At 57.4% G+C, this 20,420-nt stretch overlaps 1 protein-coding gene across 2 annotated transcripts in view; it reads right to left on the minus strand.

The window, feature by feature from the left end:
- The window catches only part of MID2 (midline 2), an 84,746-nt gene that overhangs the window by 15,550 nt on the left and 48,776 nt on the right, over nucleotides 1-20,420 (minus strand). For both annotated transcript variants that reach the window (XM_075161836.1, XM_075161835.1), the window contains exons 2-5: nucleotides 18,374-18,469; nucleotides 8,956-9,063; nucleotides 1,288-1,436; nucleotides 651-778 (exon numbers count right to left, since the gene is read on the minus strand). In XM_075161836.1, the coding sequence (XP_075017937.1) occupies nucleotides 651-778; nucleotides 1,288-1,436; nucleotides 8,956-9,063; nucleotides 18,374-18,469 (481 nt within the window). The remainder of the gene's footprint in view (nucleotides 1-650; nucleotides 779-1,287; nucleotides 1,437-8,955; nucleotides 9,064-18,373; nucleotides 18,470-20,420) is intronic.

Here is a 20,420-nt window from a genome sequence, read left to right on the forward strand (position 1 = left end):
AAAATAGGATTTGGGCGAGTAATGATGTCCTCGCTTCTCCGCAGCTTTCACCCCTGCCCCTGGTTTTCCAGCACACGGCAGGGTCCAGCAGCAGCCGGCTGCGGCAGGGCTGCTCCCGGACACCCCGCATCGCCCCGGACGAGGGAGAGAGCAGCGTTTAGCCTCTGCTACGGGCATCAAGGCAGCACCAAGAGGCCCAGCAAGGTCTCTGCCCGCAGGAGTTCATAATTTAGCACCAAGAGACCCACAGAGGGCAGCAAAAGGGAAATGCTAAAGCATGCAGTGCATTGGAAGTACAATAATTGGTTAATTCACTGTCCCCTCTCTGTAATCTGCCCTCTCAGATCTTTATGGGCATCAGCCTTCTCCCCGGGTCGTGGAGACCATCATTTTTCACCTGCTTTCTGAACTTTTCCATCTGCCCTCCGGGAGAGGCAGAGGGCAAACAGGAGGACGGGGACATGTCACTGTCCTGGTGGCAGCACGGCCTCTGCTCTGCCGCAGCTGACCAGGCACCTTTTACCGGTGAGAATGAGTGGCAACCTAGTTTACTTTAAAATACGCCTGCCAGCCGTCGGCGGGGCGCGGGGGAGGAGGGCTGCGGGGAAGACGCGGGGCGCAGGCGGGGGAGAGCGCGCCTGAGCACTCACCCGTTAGATAATCCAGCCCCTCCAGCAGCTTCTTCTCTCTGGAAAAATCTAAAGCAAAGTTTTCAAAGGCATCATTAAAATTGATATCTGGTATCAGAACTTGAGAGGATGCAGTTGCCATGGCGACCCTGAAAGGAAAGAAGAGCCCATCAATACTCATCAGGGTGCGTGCTGCTCCCGACACCCCGCAGCGGCGAGACGGGGGATTCAAAGGGTGCGAGCAGCAGTGACATTACATGCCGCCGGCAAACCGGCTTGCACTACTAACCACTGCTCCTGCCCCAGGAGGGCGGCCCAGCCTGGGGACAGGTCCCCAGAGCGGTGGGGTGGGCTCCATTCTTGGGGGGTCCCAGCCCCGACTGCCCCCCGAGCCCCCTTCGGATTGGCATTTCCACCACTTTCCCCCCAGGGAATGATGTTTGCTCCCATAGCAGACGTTCAGCTTCGTTAGGACCTGCCATCAACTCCTGTCCTGCAAGGGACGGGAACCGGCGACGGCCCTGACCGGCGTTTACGTGAGGGCAGCTCGCTGGAAGGCTGCGGGGGGGAGGACAGGGTGTCCCTGGCGGGGAGCTGTGACCAGGCGACAACTCCAGCGACATCCCATCGGTGTCCTGAGCCAAGCGTGCCAGCCCACCTCTCGGCCACGTTCCTGGCTGTCTGCAGGAACCGCGCGTGGTCGTTCTCCTTCAGGATGTGCTCTGCCTGGTTGATGAGGACCGTCGAGCGCTCGAGACACTGCCGGCAGTTAGCGACCTGCTGGGCCAGCTTCCGCAGCTTCATCACCTGCGAGAGGAGCAGAGGGAAGCAAAGGTGCTCAGAAGCCAGCACGTAGCTTGAAAAGCACAGAGGAAACCCCATCCTAAGCCAGGGGCTGCTCAGGGGAAGCAAGGAGTGGTGAAACGCCACGGAAATGCCCCAAAGACTCCGGGGAGGGAGAGCAGCAATGCACTTTCTGTGTTAAATTTTGCTTGCAGGTGGGAAAGTCCCAGGGAAAAGCCTGCACGCTACTCTAAGGGTCCCACGCATGATCGAAGCAGGAGAGCGATGCACCCTCTCTCCACTCCTTCCGTGCAAATGCAATGTCATCCCCCCTGTGCCAGCTCTCGGTAGATTGGGCCGGGAGAGGAGCGCTCCTGCGAAGCAATTCAGCACAGGGCAAGGAAACCTCACACTGGCTCAGCCCCAGCAGAGCTGCTGGACATCACATTTGCAGCTGCAAATCGTTTTGCAATTAAAGGTGAGGTGCTGCAGTACGATGGGACAGGAGAGCCACAACACAGGGAGCAGGAGCTGAAAAACCAGCCCAGGCACCAGCTTGCACCCAAAAATAGGGCACGTGGCTTGAACGGGCTCTGCTCCATCCCCACAAGTGCCCCACAAGCCCCGTGCAGCCCGTGCTCAGGGCCAGGGCTCTGCCCTGCCCAGTGGAAACTCAGATCTGGCCCAGCCACCGTTCAAAAGGGGACATGAAGTGGCTCCAGGGAAAAGCACCTCTCACTTCGGTCCTTTCCCCGCAAAGCTCTGTGGAAGGTATTTACTGATGGCTTGAGACAGCACTGAACAAGCCATTAAGGAATAAACAAAGAGAACAGGTTTGATGGCACCTCTTCTCTCTTCTGCAAAGTACCGGTGCTTAGCAGCAGTGAGGGCAGCAAATAAACCAGAAGAAACGTTATTTCTTAGGCAAAGTCTCTGTGTCTCAGGGGAACACTGTGCGGGAGCACTAGTGAAAACCCCTTTGAAACTCCCACCTCCTCCGTGCAGCCAGGGCAAAGCTAAAGGAAAGGCAGGCACGAGCCTGGGTCATCCCTGAAGCTGCTCATGGATTGCGATGGTCAAGTTTCTGTAGGGTCTACTGAATGTTAGGACCTACGGCTCTGACAACAAAATAATCAAAGGATTAACGCCCTTCTTTCCCTCCTGTCTCTACGTGAACGCGCACACACACGTGTGCAGCCACCCCTTCACGTCAGACTGCACCAAGGTAAAACTCGGTCGCCCTGGGGCTCCGACCCTGCAGCATCCCTTCGTCCCCCGAAGGGCACGGATGGCACCGAGCCGGAGGCAAAGGGCTGGAAACCCAGAAGCGATGGGGGCTTGTCAGAGACCGGACAGCTTCATGCTGGAAATGGGAAAACTCAAATGTGAGGCAGGAGCAGAGCAGGTCGGAGGGAAAAGGGAGGTTACAGAGGAGCCGACACAGATTTTTGGGGTAGTTCTCCTGTTTAAGCTGGGAGGAGGGGAGCTCAGGAAAGTCTGGAGCTGGAGGTGGCTGAGGTCAATACTGTGTGTTTAAAACCTGCTGTACCATTGCTCTGGCTGTCTGATGCTTTGCTGGTGCCAGAGACAATATTTTGATTTGAGAGGAGCAGTCCTGGGTCCTACACCGGCACCAACGAAGACACAGAAGAAAGGAGGCAAATCAGCACACCAGGAATTGCATTGGCAGCCAAGCTGAAGTAATTCGTATTTGGAAAAGCATCTTTAGAGGCCAATGAGGCACTTGCTAATGCAATACAAATTCCCAGCCCTGTTCCCACATGCATCTGCAGCGAAGGACCCCGCAGATACCCAGGGGAGGGGAAAGCAAATTTCAGTAGATGGAGCTGGGCTGGGAGTACCTGAAACAGCAGATTCTGAAATGAGAAATCCCACTCCAGACCTCTGCCCTGTGCTCTGCAGCCGCAGCTCACGCGAGGCTCTCCTGAACGGCATTGCACAAATGCATCTTAAAATGAAGCGAGTGGCCCTCCAGGAGCACGCCTGTGGCACCGACCAGAGAAACACCATTTCCTCTCACTTATTTAGCAGACACTTACAACCAAGCATCGTGCTGGACTCATCCTGAGAGAATGCAACGGCAGAGATTTAGCCGTGTCCTCTCTGCTCCATACGACCAGCCAGCTCTCCCAGCCCTCCTCCAAAGGGAGCAGCCGCTGCGTTGTGCTGCTCGGCTGCACGCTTCAGATTATTTCCTTGTTTCCGTTTTTTAACGAGGGAGCGGGGCATTTTGCAAACCTTGCGAAGCTGCTGTGACAGCGGCTCCCGGAGCTCCTCGCGTGGCAGCTCCTCACTCGCCGCCGCTGCCCTGCAGCACATTGTCAATCCACCCCCCGCCCCGTCTGCGGTTTGAAAATCCATCAGGAAGCAAAAGCAGGAGCTCTCGGAGGTGAGGGGAGGCTGCTCGAGCTGCTCTCCCGAGGTGTCAGCGCTGTCAGTGCGTTTACAATTAAGTAGCGTGCTAATCCCCCGGCTGACAGCAGGGCCCTGCTCCCCGTGCCTGCCTGCAGGCATCCTTCCACAGCCCCCCCGCACCTCTGCAGGAGCTCAAAAGAGACAAGACCAAGGCTGAAAAGCCAACAGATGAGCTCCGAGCACCCCAAGCCAAGAAAAAGCCGTGGCTTTGCATCCTCCCCGAACACCTAAGGGTTTCCATTGCACCCTGCGACGTGGCTGGGTGCCAGCTGACGGAGCCGCCGGGACCAGCGCGGCACCCACCCGGCTGCACCCACTCCAGCACCGGCCACGGAGCAGCATGCGGGCTGCAGCAGGAGGGGACGTGGGGTGAATCACCAGCAAGGTGAGGACACTGGGCATCCTCTAGCCAGCACCATCAGCTCTGCAAAGGCGCCCAGGGTGAGGCGTCCCTTGGGAAGCGCCCACTGTGTTGCCAGCACGGGTGAGGACATCACCCATCAGAGGTGAGGGTGCCCTTGGCACCTGCCTGCTCCATCCACCCGGCAGAAACACCTGCCAGCCCCTGGCACCCATCCCGTGAGATTCACTGCCCGGAGCCAGCCGTGCGCCGGCTCCAGGCAAGCAGCGAGGAAGCTCAGGTTAAACCTGGGAGGTGACAACGTGTGGCCAGGCAGCCATCACTTGTCGGCAGGGGTGGCAGAGCTGTTAGGTGACCAAGGTATGAGGGAACCCTGCACGTTCTCCCTCTTCCTTCTCCCAGACTTTTGGAGGACGTCAGCTCCCAGCCCCGCATCCCCGCAGCAACTCTCTCAGCCGTTCTTCCTAGCAGAGGGGTTCCAGCCCTCGGACCATTTCTGTGGCCTCCTCTGGACCCGCTCCAACAAGTCCATGTCCTCCTTGTGCTGAGGGCTCCAGAGCTGGACGCAGCACTGCAGGGGGGGTCTCACCGGAGCAGAGTGGAGGGGTAGAACCCCCTCCCTCGACCTGCCGGCCGCGCTGCTTTTGATGCGGCCCAGGATGCGGTTGGCTTTCTGGGCTGCGAGCGCACGTTGCCGGCTCACATCCAGCTTTTCATCCACCAGTACCCCCAGGTCCTTCTCAGCAGGGCTGCTCTCCATCCCTTCATCCCCCAGCCCGTGCTGACGCCGGGGGTTGCCCCGACCCAGGTGCAGGACCTTGCACTTGGCCTAGTTGAACCTCATGAGGTTCACACGGGCACACTTCTCGAGCTTGTCCAGGCCCCTCTGGACGGCATCCCGACCCTCAGGCGTGTCGCATCCACTGCCCCGGCACAGAGCCGGCTCCGAGAGCCTCCTGGCCAGCAGACGACAGAGGGGAATTCGGTTTTGTTTACTCCTCTCCCAGTACAGCCGGCCTTACCCAACGGCGGGTGGGCTGAGAGCCCCCGTTCTCCTCTGTGCGGCCCGCTGAGGGCTTCAGTCGCTGCTGCTAGACTTTTCTGTAGTCACGGCTAGTGGCCTGGTTAGCCTACAGGGCAGGCGGTCAGGCCACATCAGTTCTGAGAAAAACCCAAAGCCCACCGTCTTAGCGGTGGGACCAAACACCCAACCTCTCCCTCAGGGCAGCAGAGCCGGCACCTGGCTGCGCCAAGGGCGGCAGCCTCCGAAGAGCCAAGGAAGCTGGGTGGTGCTTTCCCCTCCTGGCACGCAATAAGCAGCAACACCCCTAAACCCGAACTCTCCTGGCCTTTTCCCAGCACGGCAGGGCTGGAAGCATGGCTGCCTGGGGGTCCTGCTCCTCACCAAGCCGCCCCGCTGCACGTCCCACCTGCGAGGAGAGCACCCCAGGGAGACCCAGCCCGTCCCAGCGCCGCCGGGCAGGGCTGGGGGAAGTCATGCGAAGAGCAGGGGAGTTGGCCGGCTTACGGGATGAGGCACGGATGGCGAAAGCCGGCGATACAGCATCTAAACGATGGCGTGGGTCACTCCATAGCCACTGCCATTTGCTTCTCGTGTCCTTCTCGCTTCCCAGCGCACCGGCAAGATCATTAGTAAGCAAGAAGATGTTGGCTTGGATGAATGACATCCAAACACGGGGGTCAGACAAGGGGCGCGGACCCGCGACAGCAAGCGCAATGAGGGACGTGTCCGTCCAGAGCCCCGGGGCCTGGGGGGATCCTCTCGCGCTGGTCGGGAGCTCTGCAACCCCCCACGCCCCAGCGCCACGACTCGGGGACGGGGAGGGCTGCCGCCCCAGGGCCACCCCAGGGGACAGCGCGGGGGGAGAGGGCAGGAGCAGCACGCCGCAGCAAGCTGTGCCCCGGCGGCACGTAGCGGGGAGGAGCACGGCTCATCTTCGCTAGCAGCGGGCAGGCACAGCTCAAAATGGCTATTTGCACAAGGAAGCGATTCTCCCGCTGGGGCTTAATGGGCTGATGGATGGTTCATTTTATGACCAGACTTGTCAGAAAAAAAATTACCGAAACGAGAATAAAGGAAGAGAAATAAGACGACTTTTGTTTCAAGGGAGGACTCGGCAAGCTCTGGAGTAGCTGTCAGGCTCAGGCAGGGAGAGGCAGGAGAGCCCTTGCCCTCGCCACAATCGCCCCCGGGAGCTGCTGGCGTGCCCGGACCCAGCTCTCCTCGGCCACGTCCCCGCAACGGCCACAGCCTGCAGCATTAATCCCAGGCAAAGCCTCCGCTGTGGCTAAGGGAAAAGGAGGTGCAGATGCCCTGGCCCAAGGCCAGCCAGGCTGGGCTGTGACACCAGCACCTGCAGTGCCCCGAGCAGGCGACATGGGTGCTGGCACCCGCCGGCCGGATCCGCGCCGTGGCAGGGTGCTCTTCAGGGCAGCCCAGCCGCCTGCTTCCCTCCTGCTCCTCCTCTCGCATCCTCCCTGACGATTTTCTCTGCCTCCTGGGTCTCTCCCACGTATCCCCACCACCTTGGTGCCACGCTCCCCACGGGGTGCTCCCAGTCTCGTGGGCAGTGGCACCCGAGCCCCAGCAGAGCATGAACCCGAGCCCTGCAAGGTGCGAGCCCAGCTTGGAGCTGCATGTGGGCCCCTCAGCATCTAATCTCTGGTGGGTTTCCAAAGACGTGTGTGTGACGCATCCGGGAAGAGCTCTTTTTTAGGATTACTGGAATAAAAGATACCTCCAGGCTGGGCATGGTTTCCTTACGTCAAAGGAGCATTGGCCGGGAGCTCGGCAGGCGTCATCCTCCGGGCATCCTCGCCTGGCACCCCTTGCTCCCACCCATGACCAGGCACAAACTTCAGGCTGCTGCTCTGGTCCCTACATCTCTCTCGCTGCCTTGTGGAGGCGGAGGAGCTCCATCTCACAGCTACCAAAGCAGCCCTGGGACGGAGCAGCCAACTCCTCCCAGGACCACACTCCGGCTGGAGACAAACCTCTGCCCCGGCATTTCTGCCTCCGTAGACTTTCCTTCCTGGGCCCGGGGCTGCCATTCTTTCCAATGCCGTGCAATCAGGCTGCTCCATGCATCCGTCAGGCCATTTGTCAGGAAAAGCAGCCCAGAACAAATGGAAAACCAAATGGCAATTCAGCAGGAAAGCAGTATTTCTCACTCTGCAGTTGGAGCACTTTGAACCAGCCGCAGTCTCCGGCGCTTCCTCCTTTCTTTTGTGTTTGGAGCTTTTTAAACTCTCCAGTGTTTGCGTCTGGGGCTCCTCGGAAAGGCTGCTTCCCGTTCACACTTGGAAATCGTTGCTCAGAGGTGTCGAAAGCAACGGAGGAAACCTGCCCGCAGGCCAGCGCCAGCAGCACAGGGGCTACAGAGGGGCATTGCAGCGCTGCAAACCCGCACATTTCCATCTCCAGCCCAATTTCACCAGCAAAGAGCCTTATTCCAGTTTCCAGGTAACTTTGGTAACCAAACCCCGTCCCCCCCCCCTATACTGCCAGTACCACCGTCCGCACACCCATCTCCCACTGGTGCGGTGCTGGGTTTGCAGCTATGTGGGCACAAGCTTGCTGCTCCTACCCTGGCAATTTATTAGCAGCTGAGCATTTCTTCTGCTGATGGTTTTGGGCACTAATCGGGGCCTCTCTCCTCTACCCAGCTGCCAATTTGTAGGAAAATAACATCTTTGAGCCCTCCAGCTCCCTGCCAAGTACGGCTGCAACTGGACAACATGGTCAAAAGATGTTAGGGGGAGAGGGTGGGAAGTGAGAGGCAGACAGACAGATGGACCAGCAGAAGGCACCGTTACATAAAATATGTTCCCTGAAGTGGCTGGGATAAAAGCACACGTTTTAAAGCTTCCACTCCTGCCGCGGGTGTCCGAGAGTCATGCTGGCTCGCTCTCTTGCGTACGCACACGGCGCAACCCGCTCCCAAACCTTTGCCTGCGAAAAAATCTGTACCCGGAATGACGCTGCTCCCTGGCTTAGCGATCGGCACTGTGATGGCTGCAGAGCTGCACCCTGACGCATGTTCAAGAAAGGCAAAGGGCTTGTGCATGCACATTGTAAACGCCCGTGGGCGCCGCTCAGAGCTACAGCTGATCCCGCCAGCCTCTCCCCATCGCACGGAAACCACCGGGAAAAGCCAGGACACCTGGAAGGGTCCAAACACCCTCTCAAAGAAAAGGGTGAGAAACCTGCTCACCCTCGGCTATGCTGCAGTGCAGCGCGAGTAGCCTCTCCCTCATCTGCAGTGCAGGGCTCGGATGGCCCTTCCATATTAATTCTACATTATTATATTAGCGCCGCAGCATTAGAAAAGCCCCGAGGAAGCTGTCTGGACCGATCCAAGCAACCGCACCAATTTGTCATGCTAATCAACGTGCCTTCCCTCCTCCGGCCATGCCAAGCACACGCCTTGTCCTCGGCGGAAGAGCCCTGGGGACAGCAGCAGCGAGGGACACCCGGACTCGCACACCGTTTGGGGCAGCAGGGAGATGAAGCTGGGCACACTGATGGCTGCCCAAAGCAGTTCCTTCATGGGCAGGGCAACGCACGCCACTAGCAGCCCCTCTGCATATGGCTGGGACATCCCAGCACCACGGGCTGCCGAACTGCTGGGCTGTCCCCGGAGAGGAAGGACACTCTGTGGCGGCCACCCCACGGGCGCAGGAGGGGACCCTCGAACCCCGGACGCACGAGCTGGCCCTCCTTACCTTCGTCTCCTTGATCTTGACAGCGATGACCTGCTTGCGCTGGCGGATGATCTCCATGAGCTCATCGCACTCCTCCATCAGCTTGGCCTCATGCATGGCTGTGTTCACCTGGCCAGGAACAGCAGAAGTACATGCCGTTAGGGGGGACACGCTCGTCCCTGAGCCCGGCAGCCCCGGGGCTCTCCCGGCTCAGACCGGGAGAGGTGCAATATATACCCTCCATGCTGGGTCCCGGCTCTGCCGGCTGCCAGGGGCTAACAGCCCTGCAACACAGAGAGAAGCAGGCTGGCTCGCCTGCATCCACGGCCGCTCCAGCTGGAGGGAAGAAAAAGGCCGGAGAAGGGTGTGAAGCCCTCCTTGCCGCATGTCCAAGGTCAGCGCTGGGTGCCAGGGCCGTGCTGGGTGGCTTGTGGGGCACACGCTCCTCCGTAGTACTGCCCCCTCCCCGGGACCTGGGGCACGGGCTGCGGGGAGGTGGCAGCCCGGGAGCAGCAAGCCCCTGCTGCCCAGCCTGGCTCAGCCCTGCCGGGGTGCTGCACCCCACAGTCGCGGCTGCATCGCTTTCCAACAAAGCTTGGGTACCCCCGGGCAGCGCTGACACCCAGCGCTGGCCTGGCCAGCCCCGCGCAGGGATGCTCAGGGACGTCTCCACCTCCCCTCCCTGGGCAGGGTGTATGTTTTGGGGTGCTCTGCAGAGCCACGGCTGCAGGGCTTGGGCTGCTCTCGGCACTCCCAAGTGACCCCTCGCTATGGGGCAGCTGGGGGTTATCCTGCCCGAGCCCTCCTGCTTTGAGTTGAGCAGCGCAGGCTTCTTGCAGAAGCAGCGAGCTTCGCTGCCCTCTCCTCCCGAGCAAAACTCACAGCTCTCTCCTGCACCTACACCGAGGCAGTTGTGCTAGTTAAAGCAAGAAGAGGTTTAAAAATGAATGAGAGCACCCTGCTTGGAAGAGCCAGGGCGGCCGCGACTTCAAAGCATCTGCAAAAGCAAGACCAAAAGCAACCGCTTGGTGCGGGCAGAGGGAGGGAGTGCAGGCAGAGCCCGCGGGGGGCTGCACGGCTGCAAAGGGCACATCGGGAAACGCCGTGTGGGGTCCTAATGCAAGGGCTGAACCAGCTCAAGGCAGCAGCAACAACTATGGGCAAGCTGGGCCGGTGTAGCCACCCTGCCTCTGCTCCGGCCGCTCGCTGTGCCGGGCTGCAGGCCCGAGCTCTGCAGCCCCGAGCTCTGCAGCACAGTGCAGGGCCCCGGGGAGGGAAAATCTTCCCCCTCCCGGTGCTGCAGGATGCTCTCGGCAGGGCTCCAGCACCTCCTCGGAGGCGGCTTTCAGCCCACAGAGCAGGGCAGCTGGGCAGCCGCTGGGCACGCCACGGCGGTGCTGCCAACGCGGCAGGCAGCCCCAGGCTCCACGGACGCCTCCATTACCCTTATTTTCAGCCACAGCCCAGTGCTTACAGTGCCTGGTGGTCACAGAGCACTCCTTGGGAGCCCCTCTTTGAGCAAAGCCTTTTACAAATAGCCATATTCCCTCTAAAAAGATAAAAAAGTACCAGATGCTGCTGGCAGCACCTGCTGCTCTAAAAAGCCCCATTTCTTCATAGTGCAAAGGTTCGTCAGGATGCATGCCCAGACCACAATAAATCTTTAAGCTTTCTCCAGCTCAAGGCAAATTTCCTACTGCGCTTGCAGTTCAATTCCTAAACTGGGGCACCGTCCCCTAATGGATTTTGCTCTGGGCTCACGACGAGGGGAGGTGATGCCCAAACCCATAATCTCCTCCCAGCACCATCCCAATGCGAGGTTCCCAATGTGAGACCCAGCTTCGGCTGGACCAGCCCCCAGCGCAGTAACGGAGCCAGCATCAAACAGCACTTTCACAGCCGTCTTCCAGACTGCTGCTGATATTCCTCCCTCCCTAACCTCGCTCCTGGCGTTTATGGTTCAGTGGCAGAGAGACACAGCCCGCTACACGGCACAACCAGTTCTTCCTCCCACCCTGCCCTCCAGAATCGCTGCACCGAGAGGAGGGACTTGAGCTGGGAGATGAGGAGACCTCATGTAGACCTGGGCACCTGAGTCAGTCCCAGAGCGGGACTGAAGATGACACAGTCAGACACAGTCCCAAAAGTCACCTTCAGGTCTGATCAGCTACTGCAAACCACCTTGGACATGGTCTGGCCTCTTCTAACCCAGGTCTGGTCTCCTTGTGGCCTCTGCCATCTGGACGGCTGGCCAAGATGATAATTTTGCTGCTTAGCATCTACCAAAATGTGACCACAGAGAGATCACACATGTTCTCCCTCCCCTGCTGACCAGCAAGATACCCACCCAGGCAGGCAGGGCATTGCCAGCAGGCTGCGTGGCTCTCAAGGTACTTTTGGGAAAAGCAGCAAGGAGACACTATAGCTCCTTGGTCACGAAGGGACGGATGCTGCAAACAGGGGAGACCAGCACGTGTGGCTCCTCCATCTGGTTTGGACTCCTGAGCGACTGATTCTGAAGCTTTGCTCTGGAAGACGCTACTCAAGATGGTCCCTTCTCCAAGGGTGAGGAGGCCAGTAAACCCGCAGCACCCTGGGCTACAGAGCCATGTTCCCTGGCTGAGACAAGGCTGGGGGCAGCGAGGGAAGGCAGCAGGACACGATGGCGGACTTGTCGTGTAAGACTTCAAGGTAGAGCGGAGAAGCCCAAGTAGGAGATGCAGCGATGATTTCCTTCTTCATACATCTCCCAAGGCCATCGGTCCTTCTGCTCAGACATCACTGCTGTGGGTGCAGGAGCCGTCCGTGCCCAGCGAGGCTCTGCCACGCAGGTGCCAGGCGTGTGCCGGGAGCACCAGGTAGGACACTGGTGACCTCAGAGAGCAGAAGCCCTCCCCAAGGTGGTCAGGAGCTGAGATGCTGGAGGATTTGTCCGAATTGCAGCTCCTCCAGGTAAACCCGAGCTGGTGCTGCTGGCAGGGAGGTGGAGCACGTGCCCTTCGGAGAGGTGGATGATTAGGATGCAGGTAGCGGGGGGCTCAGCAAGCTGGGGACACGGGGGGCTCCCACCCTGCCCCTTGAACGAGCGGAGGTGAGCATGGTGTCAGCCCCAGGAGGCAGAAGGAACAGTGGCTTGTTTCTACAAAAAAAGCTGCATGTGTCCTGCTTAATTTAGGCTAATTAATCCCTGCTGGACCCCCTTTTCAGGGTTCAAATACACAGAATTTTTTTTTTATTTTAAAGCTGAAACGAAGGCATGCAAAGAGTGCAGTGAAAGCAGAGGCAGAGGCTTCAGTCCTCTGTCTCCAGGAAAGACCAGTATCCTTGGGGGGTTGGACAAGAACGGGGGGATACACTTTACAGAAGGGGAATGGAGCCCTATCACTTAAACAGTGTACTAGAGGACATAAATAGGTTTTCTTCATTTTGTACTCTCAAAGCTATGTGAAACAGTGGAGAAATCTGAAGGCAACCCAGAGTTAAACACATTTGATACAAGATCTTTTTTTAAACCTGGCCAGCAGATTATGCAACACTGAAGTGGGAGACAGCTGATGGTCTGCAAAGATAACTCCACTGAGAAAAGCCAGCAGAGAGTCTTGCAAATCTGCTGCAAGGTAGCAGAGGGGGGAAATCAGACCCAGGGATTGGAGCCTGCAGCAACCTGTGCTAGCAGAAATCCTGGGCTCCTGGTTGAATTAATCCTAAATCTGAAAACCTACCCAGGGCAAGAAATCTGCAGCTCAGCCAGCGTTCTTGCTCTGGGAGACTGAAGGCAGACGAAGCTGCAGAGGCCACCACAGCCCCTTTCCCCAGCTGCCTTCTGTCCAAAAAGGAGCGTTTCCAGGCCAGGGTCCCACCCCAAAGCGCCAGCAGAGCACCGAAGTGGGCTTTCAGACCAACACAGCTCTGCTGGCAAAAGCCCTGGCTCAGGCACAGCTAGATACTGGCCAAACCACTTTTTATTAGGATGAACCGGTTCCCAAGTAAATGCTGCATTTGGGGGTGAAGACTTGGCGGCTGCTACAATTATAGGAAAGCTGGGCATGGGGGAGAGCTTTTAGACATAAGGGGGAAAAAATACTTCACCCTTCTCAAGACGGGGGGGATGTGCTAGGGACAATACAGCCCTACAATAAAAAGCAAATGGTAAAACTCAAACCTGGAAAAAGCTCACGCTGCAGCTCATGGAGGGAAGAGGAACATCATCTCAGCCTGGGGCGTGATTCACGCACAGACAAACCTCCCCCACACCCAGGCAGCAGGAACACAGTCTGAGATGGAGCAGAGGACCCTATCTCACCCCCACAGCGCTGTCACCCCAAAACCGTCAACAGGTTTTGGACTACGCAGCAAGGCAGCCATGCCCCAGGGGACACCCACCAGCTTGCACCAAGGCCAGCCCTGCAGCTGCCATGGCCCAGAGGGCCACCACCCCACCGTGCAAGAGCAGCTACACGGGCAGCGTCTCCTGCTGTCCTCCCCAGTGGGGACTTCGGGTGGGTACCATCTCTGCTACCCACCCTGGCATCTTACAAACTCAGCTTCTCTGTGGGGTCGTTACCTGCTCTCTTCGGTCCACACGTCGATCGCTGTTGCAGGACTTGGTCCCTTCGCCCCCTCTCAGCGCAGCCTCCCACGCACCGCACAGGAGGGAGTCTCTCCTCGCAACGCAGGCTCGTTGCCTTGTTGCTCGGTGCCCTGGGGACACCTGCAACGCTCTTCTCTGGAGGGCCCCCCTCTGCACCTCGGGGTGCTGCTGGCACAGTTTCCTGGACATAACGTGGGACTTACACTGAAGATGACTTGAGGGCAGAGTGTGTTGGGATCGCATCTGTCCGCCTATATCCAATGTCCACAAACAGCTCGAAAGCCAAATCCCCTGCATTCAGACTCACGGTGAAGCGTAGAGGGGCAGAGATATTTTCTACTTCACACTTTAATGTGCTCTCTGAAAAGGTGCCTCTGAAGGGCAGGACTGCATATTTAGTAAGGCTGAGAAATGTATTTTAACTGTTATTTTAAGCAGAATGACTGACAAAGCTGAAAACTCCTAAACTATGTAGAAAACAACAGCCTAGAGGTCTGAAACTTCCAGAATCGGAAAGAAATACCAAATAGGTTTCAATTCTTCACAGGTCAGTTCATTAAGATGCTGGAGCTGGATGAAGGAGAAGGAGGTTTGGAAAGACATCCCATTGTCCTGGCACTTCCAGATGCATCCTTGCTCCATCCCTGGTGGGGTCTTGGAGTCAAAGCGTGACCTATAAGAGCAGTGAGTGCTGATGACTGTCACCACGGCTCTGCAGGGACATTCTGGCTCCTTCTCTGCCTGCAAGACATCCATTTGCTATCTATTCTACCATAGTCCCACTTAGCCCTGGGGGAAGAGGCAGCCCAGGAGAGACACCTCCGACAAAAGCCACTCCTACTGCAGGGTCAAAAATCCCTCTCCCCACCACGAGGCACCGGCAGAGAGAGAAGCAGGACAACACAAGTAACGCCAGAGCATCGGCGCAGCCACGCTCGGGAAGGCCAGCAGTGCTGCAAGACCCCGGTGTGATTTTTCTGCTCCTTATTTCGGCATGGAAACTCAGAGCGCGTCTCAGCCCCTTCCTCCTCGCGTACGGAGCTGCACCCGACGGCGGCCCGCAGCTGCCGGTGGTGCTCACGGCACCGCGGGCACTCTTCTCCTCTCTCCAGATGATCAGGACAGAAACAAGGACCTTATTTAGTGAGCACAGAGCAAAACGCTGATGCTGCCTGCAGGGAACACGGGGGTTAGGAAGCACCTTCCTGGCCTGAGAGCCCCAGTTGCTCTCCGAGAAGCAGATGGTGAAGAGCAAGCTGCAGCTCCCTCTGCAAATGCATCCCCGTGTGCTTCGCTACGCGCAAATGACTCCAGTCAGCACAGGCAGCATCCCTGCATCCCCGCCGGCTGCTTGGCCCACGAGGCAGCTCGGGGAAGTCGCAGAGCTTGCATTCCCCCCAGCAAGGGCTGGAGCGACCAAGGGCGAAGCAGATAGCCGTCATGTTTGCTCAGGCACTGGCAAACTCCCCCCCAACCCACGTCAGCGATCCCTGCAGCAGCCTGTGTTTTTATTCTCTGGAAAGGTGCTGGTTCAAGGAACCACTGCTTAACTTAGCAACCAAAAAAATCAATAGCCCATTAAGAAGAAACTAATTGCGACAGCCTCTCTCCAAGTATCACTTCAGTAAACAAAGCTGCAAATTAATTTGCTAGTAATTGGTATGCGCACTTTGAAACAACAGTAAGGTACTAACTGCCGCCTTCCTCTCGAATGTTTTCCACGGGAGCGCATCGCTGCTGAACTCCTGACTCCGGAGCCGCAGCCAAGAGGCAGCGTCAGTCTGCTGGCACAGGCCCTCCCCGCGCACAGCTCGCACAAACGCTTCCCTTGGCGATGCAAACAAAAGATGCCTGATTGCACACCGGGAACACAAAGAGTTTTATAGATCAAGTGGTCAAAGCAGCAAGGTCAGCCGAGTCCCTTTCTTCAGCAGGATTAAAGGTGATCTCCTCTCTTCCTCCGATGCTTTCTGTAATCCCCTCTCCAAAGCCTTTCCCACTTGCTGCTGGCTTACGCCTGAACGTTGCTATTCTGCTACAGAACGCAGGGCTCAGGCAGGAGAGATTGCAATCGCCGCCTCTGACAGCAGGAAGGATGCAGGGAGGCAGAGTGCATGTGTTCGGGAGGAGGAAGGAAAGCGGGGAAGAGGGCCAGCCTTGCCTGCACGGGGAAGCTGCTGTCACGGCAGGGATGGAGACCAATCCCCGCCTGAACCGAGGGGCTGGGGACAAGCCACTCTGCCTACACTGCATCCTCAGCCGAGGATGAATTAGAGAGACGAGGAAAATAGCTTTAAGGAGCAGGGTGCAGTTCAGCGAGGACCAGCGCAGGGCACTGCGCCGTCCCGAGGAACGGCAGCCAGGCAGCAGGCTGCGGAGAGGGTCTGAGGTGCGATGGCTCAAAAACTACATGGCAGACACGGATGTGAAAATTGTAGCCACTGCTCTGGACACAGAAATGGGATTATAGCCTGGAGACAGCCAAAATAACCCTTTCCTCTCTCCTCTGAGCACTGGAAGAAGAGCAGAGCATTGCTCTGGCTGGGGAACCGCACCAGTTCAGAGCACTGCATCCCCAAGAAAGCGTGGACAAAAGGGGACAGTCTGGATTGTAGAGAAACTGAGAACTGCGCCATGAAGAAAAGTGAAAAAAACCCAATGATGAAACTATCTCAACCGAAAAAAGAGAAGGGAGGATGCACTGCCCACAAGTATGTTACAGGCTGCTGGAGGGATGAGCAAAATAACTTTCCCCTGCGTCCACAACGGCCAGGACGGGGCAGAGAGGTACAGGCTGAAACTGCAGCAGGGAAGTTTCAAGTTGGACTTGGTAAAAACTTCCTGGCACAGACGCCACGGGAAGAGGCAGCATCTCCGTCGCACGTTCAGGACTGGGTGGGACAGCCATCGTCACGACGCGCCTCGGGACAGCTGCCCACGGGGGACGATCCCTTCCAGTCCTCCTTGTCTGGGACCCTCCGCTTCCACATTCACATCACAGAGCATTTGAGGGAAGAGCAGGATGAGGCTCTCCCAAGGTTTCTGCCCCGGCTAGCAGCAAATTACACAGCAAAATGGGAATACAGCGGCTGGGGGCAATGCCTGGAAGTCCTCTTTTTACAGCAAAGGTCAGAAAAACACTCTCGTGCTAATAGGAAAAGTAAGGCTATGCCAAAGTGCTTAGGAGGAAGAGACTCCCATGAGCCTTGATTTCACCAGCAGGCTCAGCCTCATCAGCAGTGCTTTGGGTGCCTCACCACGCGAAGGACCTTACCTGCAAAGGGCTTCCCCAAATCACACCCGACCCCCCTTTAATCCCTTGGGAAGAGGAGTCCTTATTACCTGGTTCACGCAAGCCCTGCAGAAGATGTAGGCACATCCTTCTCCAGCGTGGAAGACTTGCCCACAAATGCGGCGCAGCCCCAGCTCACCGATGGTGGATGCAGCACCCCTGGGGAGCACCAGTGCTGGGAGCGACAGCCCCTGTGCCCCAGAAGGGAGGGCTGCATTGGAAAGCACCCGCCCCAGCCCTGCAGAGGTGCATTGCAAAGCACCCGCTGCACACCCAGGTACTCCCAGGATCGCTGCCTGTGCCTCTGTCCCCCCCTGACCTCCAGGCTGACTCGAGCTGCTTGGCTTTGCTCCTGGGATGGGGCTCTGCTACAGCCAAAACACACCCCAGGTGAGAGCACACCCCACCCATTAAATGCTTGGAAGCAGCTGTGGGGATTTTATATTGCTTCTTCGCCAGCACCTGCAGACCATTGCTTCCCTCCTCTCCACCAGGCTGGGCAGAGGACTTTTGCTCAACGCACCCCGGCATGGTGGGCCCCCCCTTCCCCTTCGCAAGAGGAAATGGTTATAATATAATTAACACAGTACAAGCACGCTGGAGCTGAGAAGGACCCCTGCAACAGCTTCCACGCCTGCCTGGCAGATGCAGTTTCGGTACACGCTGCAGTTATGTGACCACGACTCCCTTCTTGGGCCCCTGCCAGCCGGGCTGCGCCGGTGGGGCTGCTCCGACGCCGCTCTGCAGCCACAACGAGCCATCTCCTCCCAGGTCTTCCCAGAGCGCTCGTCACTTTGATATTCAAGTGCTCTGCAAACATTAACTAGTTTACTTTAACAGCACCCCCAGACAAGAAAGAGGAGGTCTAACTAGCCCGGAGTTTCATAGGGAATTTGAAGCACGAAGGCATCAGATTCATTGTTTCTGGGAGCGCAGCTGGAGATGCCCCAGCTTTTGAAGGCAGGGTGCAGGCCATAGCATGCTGAGCATCCAAAGCAAACTCTAACTAATGCCTTCCAGCTGCAGACGAGATTTTGCAGTACTCAGCCCCAGCAGATCCCACCTGTGCACCAAAGGAAACAGGAGCTGCCGGCAAAACCACACCTGATCGCAGAAGGCAGCTACACGAGGGGTAACCCTGCTTCCCCCCATCTCTGAGAGCTGAGCTGTGTTTGCATGCTCGGTGTCACCCGGGCTTCAACCAAAAGCACCCGTGCACAGAGCAGCCAGCAGGTCCTCCCTTCGTGAGCCAGCCCAGCAGCCTGTGTCCTGCCCAGTGGCTCCCAGTCACGCCACCCTCTCCTTCAGGACCTGGGAACCATCCCCGCGTCCTCCGTCATTTGGGACTAGACTCTCCGAAACAATTCACCCTCAACAAAGCCTCCCCTAGCCCCTCAGCATCAGTGATGCTTCCCACCACACACTCATCCCTGCTCCCAGGGCAGCCCCCGGGGAAAGGACACAGGAGCAATCCCATGCATCCCGTCACTCAAGCCGGGAGCTTCCCAATGCCCCTTCCCCGTCACCCCCCTGCTCCCCCGATTGCTCTCACCAACCTCCACTTGCTGGCAGATCTGTATCAGCTTGGCCATCTGGTTTTCCAGTTCACTGTTGCGTTTAACCAGGTTGGTGAGATTCGTCTCCAGGGTTTGCTGCGAGTCCAGAAACGGGAGAGGGGAAAGAGAAAAACCAAAAAGATCAGTAAAGCCGGAGGACTGTCCTCAGTCCCCCAGTAGCAACCGAGACCGTTTGCCACCCAACACGCTGCCTGAGGGAGCAACAACTTGAACAACTTTGGGCAAAGGCTCCTGGGTTTCTTGACAGCTCCTGCCCAGGCTGGTGGGTTGTGCAAGGGCTCGGCCCAAGACGGGGGAGCCACCGAGCTCGGCACCGCGGTGGCCCCGAGGAGGTCACCAGCCAAGGGGACAGCGTGGGTGTCTGCCCTTTGCTGCTCCTTTCTGGAGACGGTTTGAGAAGCCGGGGTGGGTTGTGCTCCCGCAGCAAAGCTGAGTTTCTCCTGCGCTCCCTGGAAAACTTTATGGGCAGCCGGAAAAACATCAGGAGTATCCAAGTTTCTCAAAAACGTTCTCAAACCACTCGCTGCTGCTGAGCCCTCTGACAAGGTGGGAGAGACTAAACATGCCGCTCCCCGCATTTCTACCAGGAAAGAAGCCAGCACGGCTATTTTTGTCATCAGTTTTGTTTTGCGTGTGGTAAGGAAGCCAAAAAGAGCCTGCTGAACCGTCAGAGAGGGATTTCTCTGCTCTGCAAAGCATCTCCGCTGGAGCAGCACAGGCACAGGCAGGGCGAGCAACGTGGCAGCTCCAGACCGAGCCATGGGCACAGCTCGCCCCTGCCCGGCTCCTGCCAGGCTCCTGCCGCTGCCAAAACCCGGCCGAGTCCGGCCGCTCCCTCCCACCACGTCCCACTTTTTGTAAGAGCATAAAGAGCTGGTCTGCTTCGATGGCCAGCCAGGAAGCCTGCCCGCCTGGAATGAATCGCTGCTCTTTTCCACCCCTGCTCTCCCCTCCTCATCCTCTGTTGGTACCGGAGATGAAAGGCCCTGGGAGAAGGCTGTGGTCCCCGCCACAAGCTGGTGCGTTTCCCTTCCCAGCTCCCCGGCCGCGCTGCCTTTCGCCGTGCAGCGGATCACCGCAGGCGGGTGGCAGCCCACGCGGCGCGGGGATGCCCGGGGAGCGCGCTCTGTGCTGGCGCCCGCAGGCTGCAATATTCATGGGGCAGAACGTGACCCCGCCGAGAAAGAGCCCCTTTGAAAAGATTTCGATACCCATGGACACACGGTGGACTCGTATTTTTTTGGATATCAATAATTTAAGTGACACCGCATTTCCATAAAAATACACGGCTCCACTAAGAGGAAATGTTTTATAACAAAGTGCTCACTACTTGTTGCAACGTTTATCGGGAGAATGATATCCTATTAATATTTTAAACTTCAGGGCTGGAGGAGGATCCCTGCAGTGTTTTATTCATCCTCAGCTAGAAACTGCAGTCCAAGGCTTTCATCAAGACTCCAGCAGACCCATAAACACGGCCTTTCTCTGCACGCACAGATAATTTGAGGGCTAGTTAGCCAAGAGAACTTGAATCATAGTCATGAAGCACAGGCAAAGCATTCATTCCTGAAAAACCACTGGCTCCTAAAATACTCCGAGCTCGTTTGCAATCCTGCAAATTGCTAGCCAACGGCAGGTGAAGCAGAACACAGAAACAGGCTTGAAAAATGAAATAAAACCCAGGGTGCCTTCATTAAGTGGAAAGTGCTTTGCACAACAACGCTGTATCGATAATGAAAAAGCCAGCTGCTAACAGTTCCTGCCACCCTCTTTCCTTATAGCTCAATATTATTAAACATAATTTGACTAAAGCATTGAACATTTAACTTGCTAATTATCTTCCTCATCACCAACTTGGCTGCACTGAAGTCGCAGCTTTGAAATTGCAGCCGATCTGCTTTAATGTTCCAGGGCTGTTGATGGAGGGCAGGGAGGGGAGGGAAGGGAGATGAGCTCGAGATACACTCTTTGAAGCACACGAGTCCAAAACACGTATGCAGCATCCCCAGTTTTCCAGGGGACAGCA

Source organism: Calonectris borealis, chromosome 13 (genome assembly GCF_964195595.1).
Source record: "Calonectris borealis chromosome 13, bCalBor7.hap1.2, whole genome shotgun sequence".
In the NCBI taxonomy this organism is placed as follows: Eukaryota; Metazoa; Chordata; class Aves; order Procellariiformes; family Procellariidae; genus Calonectris; species Calonectris borealis.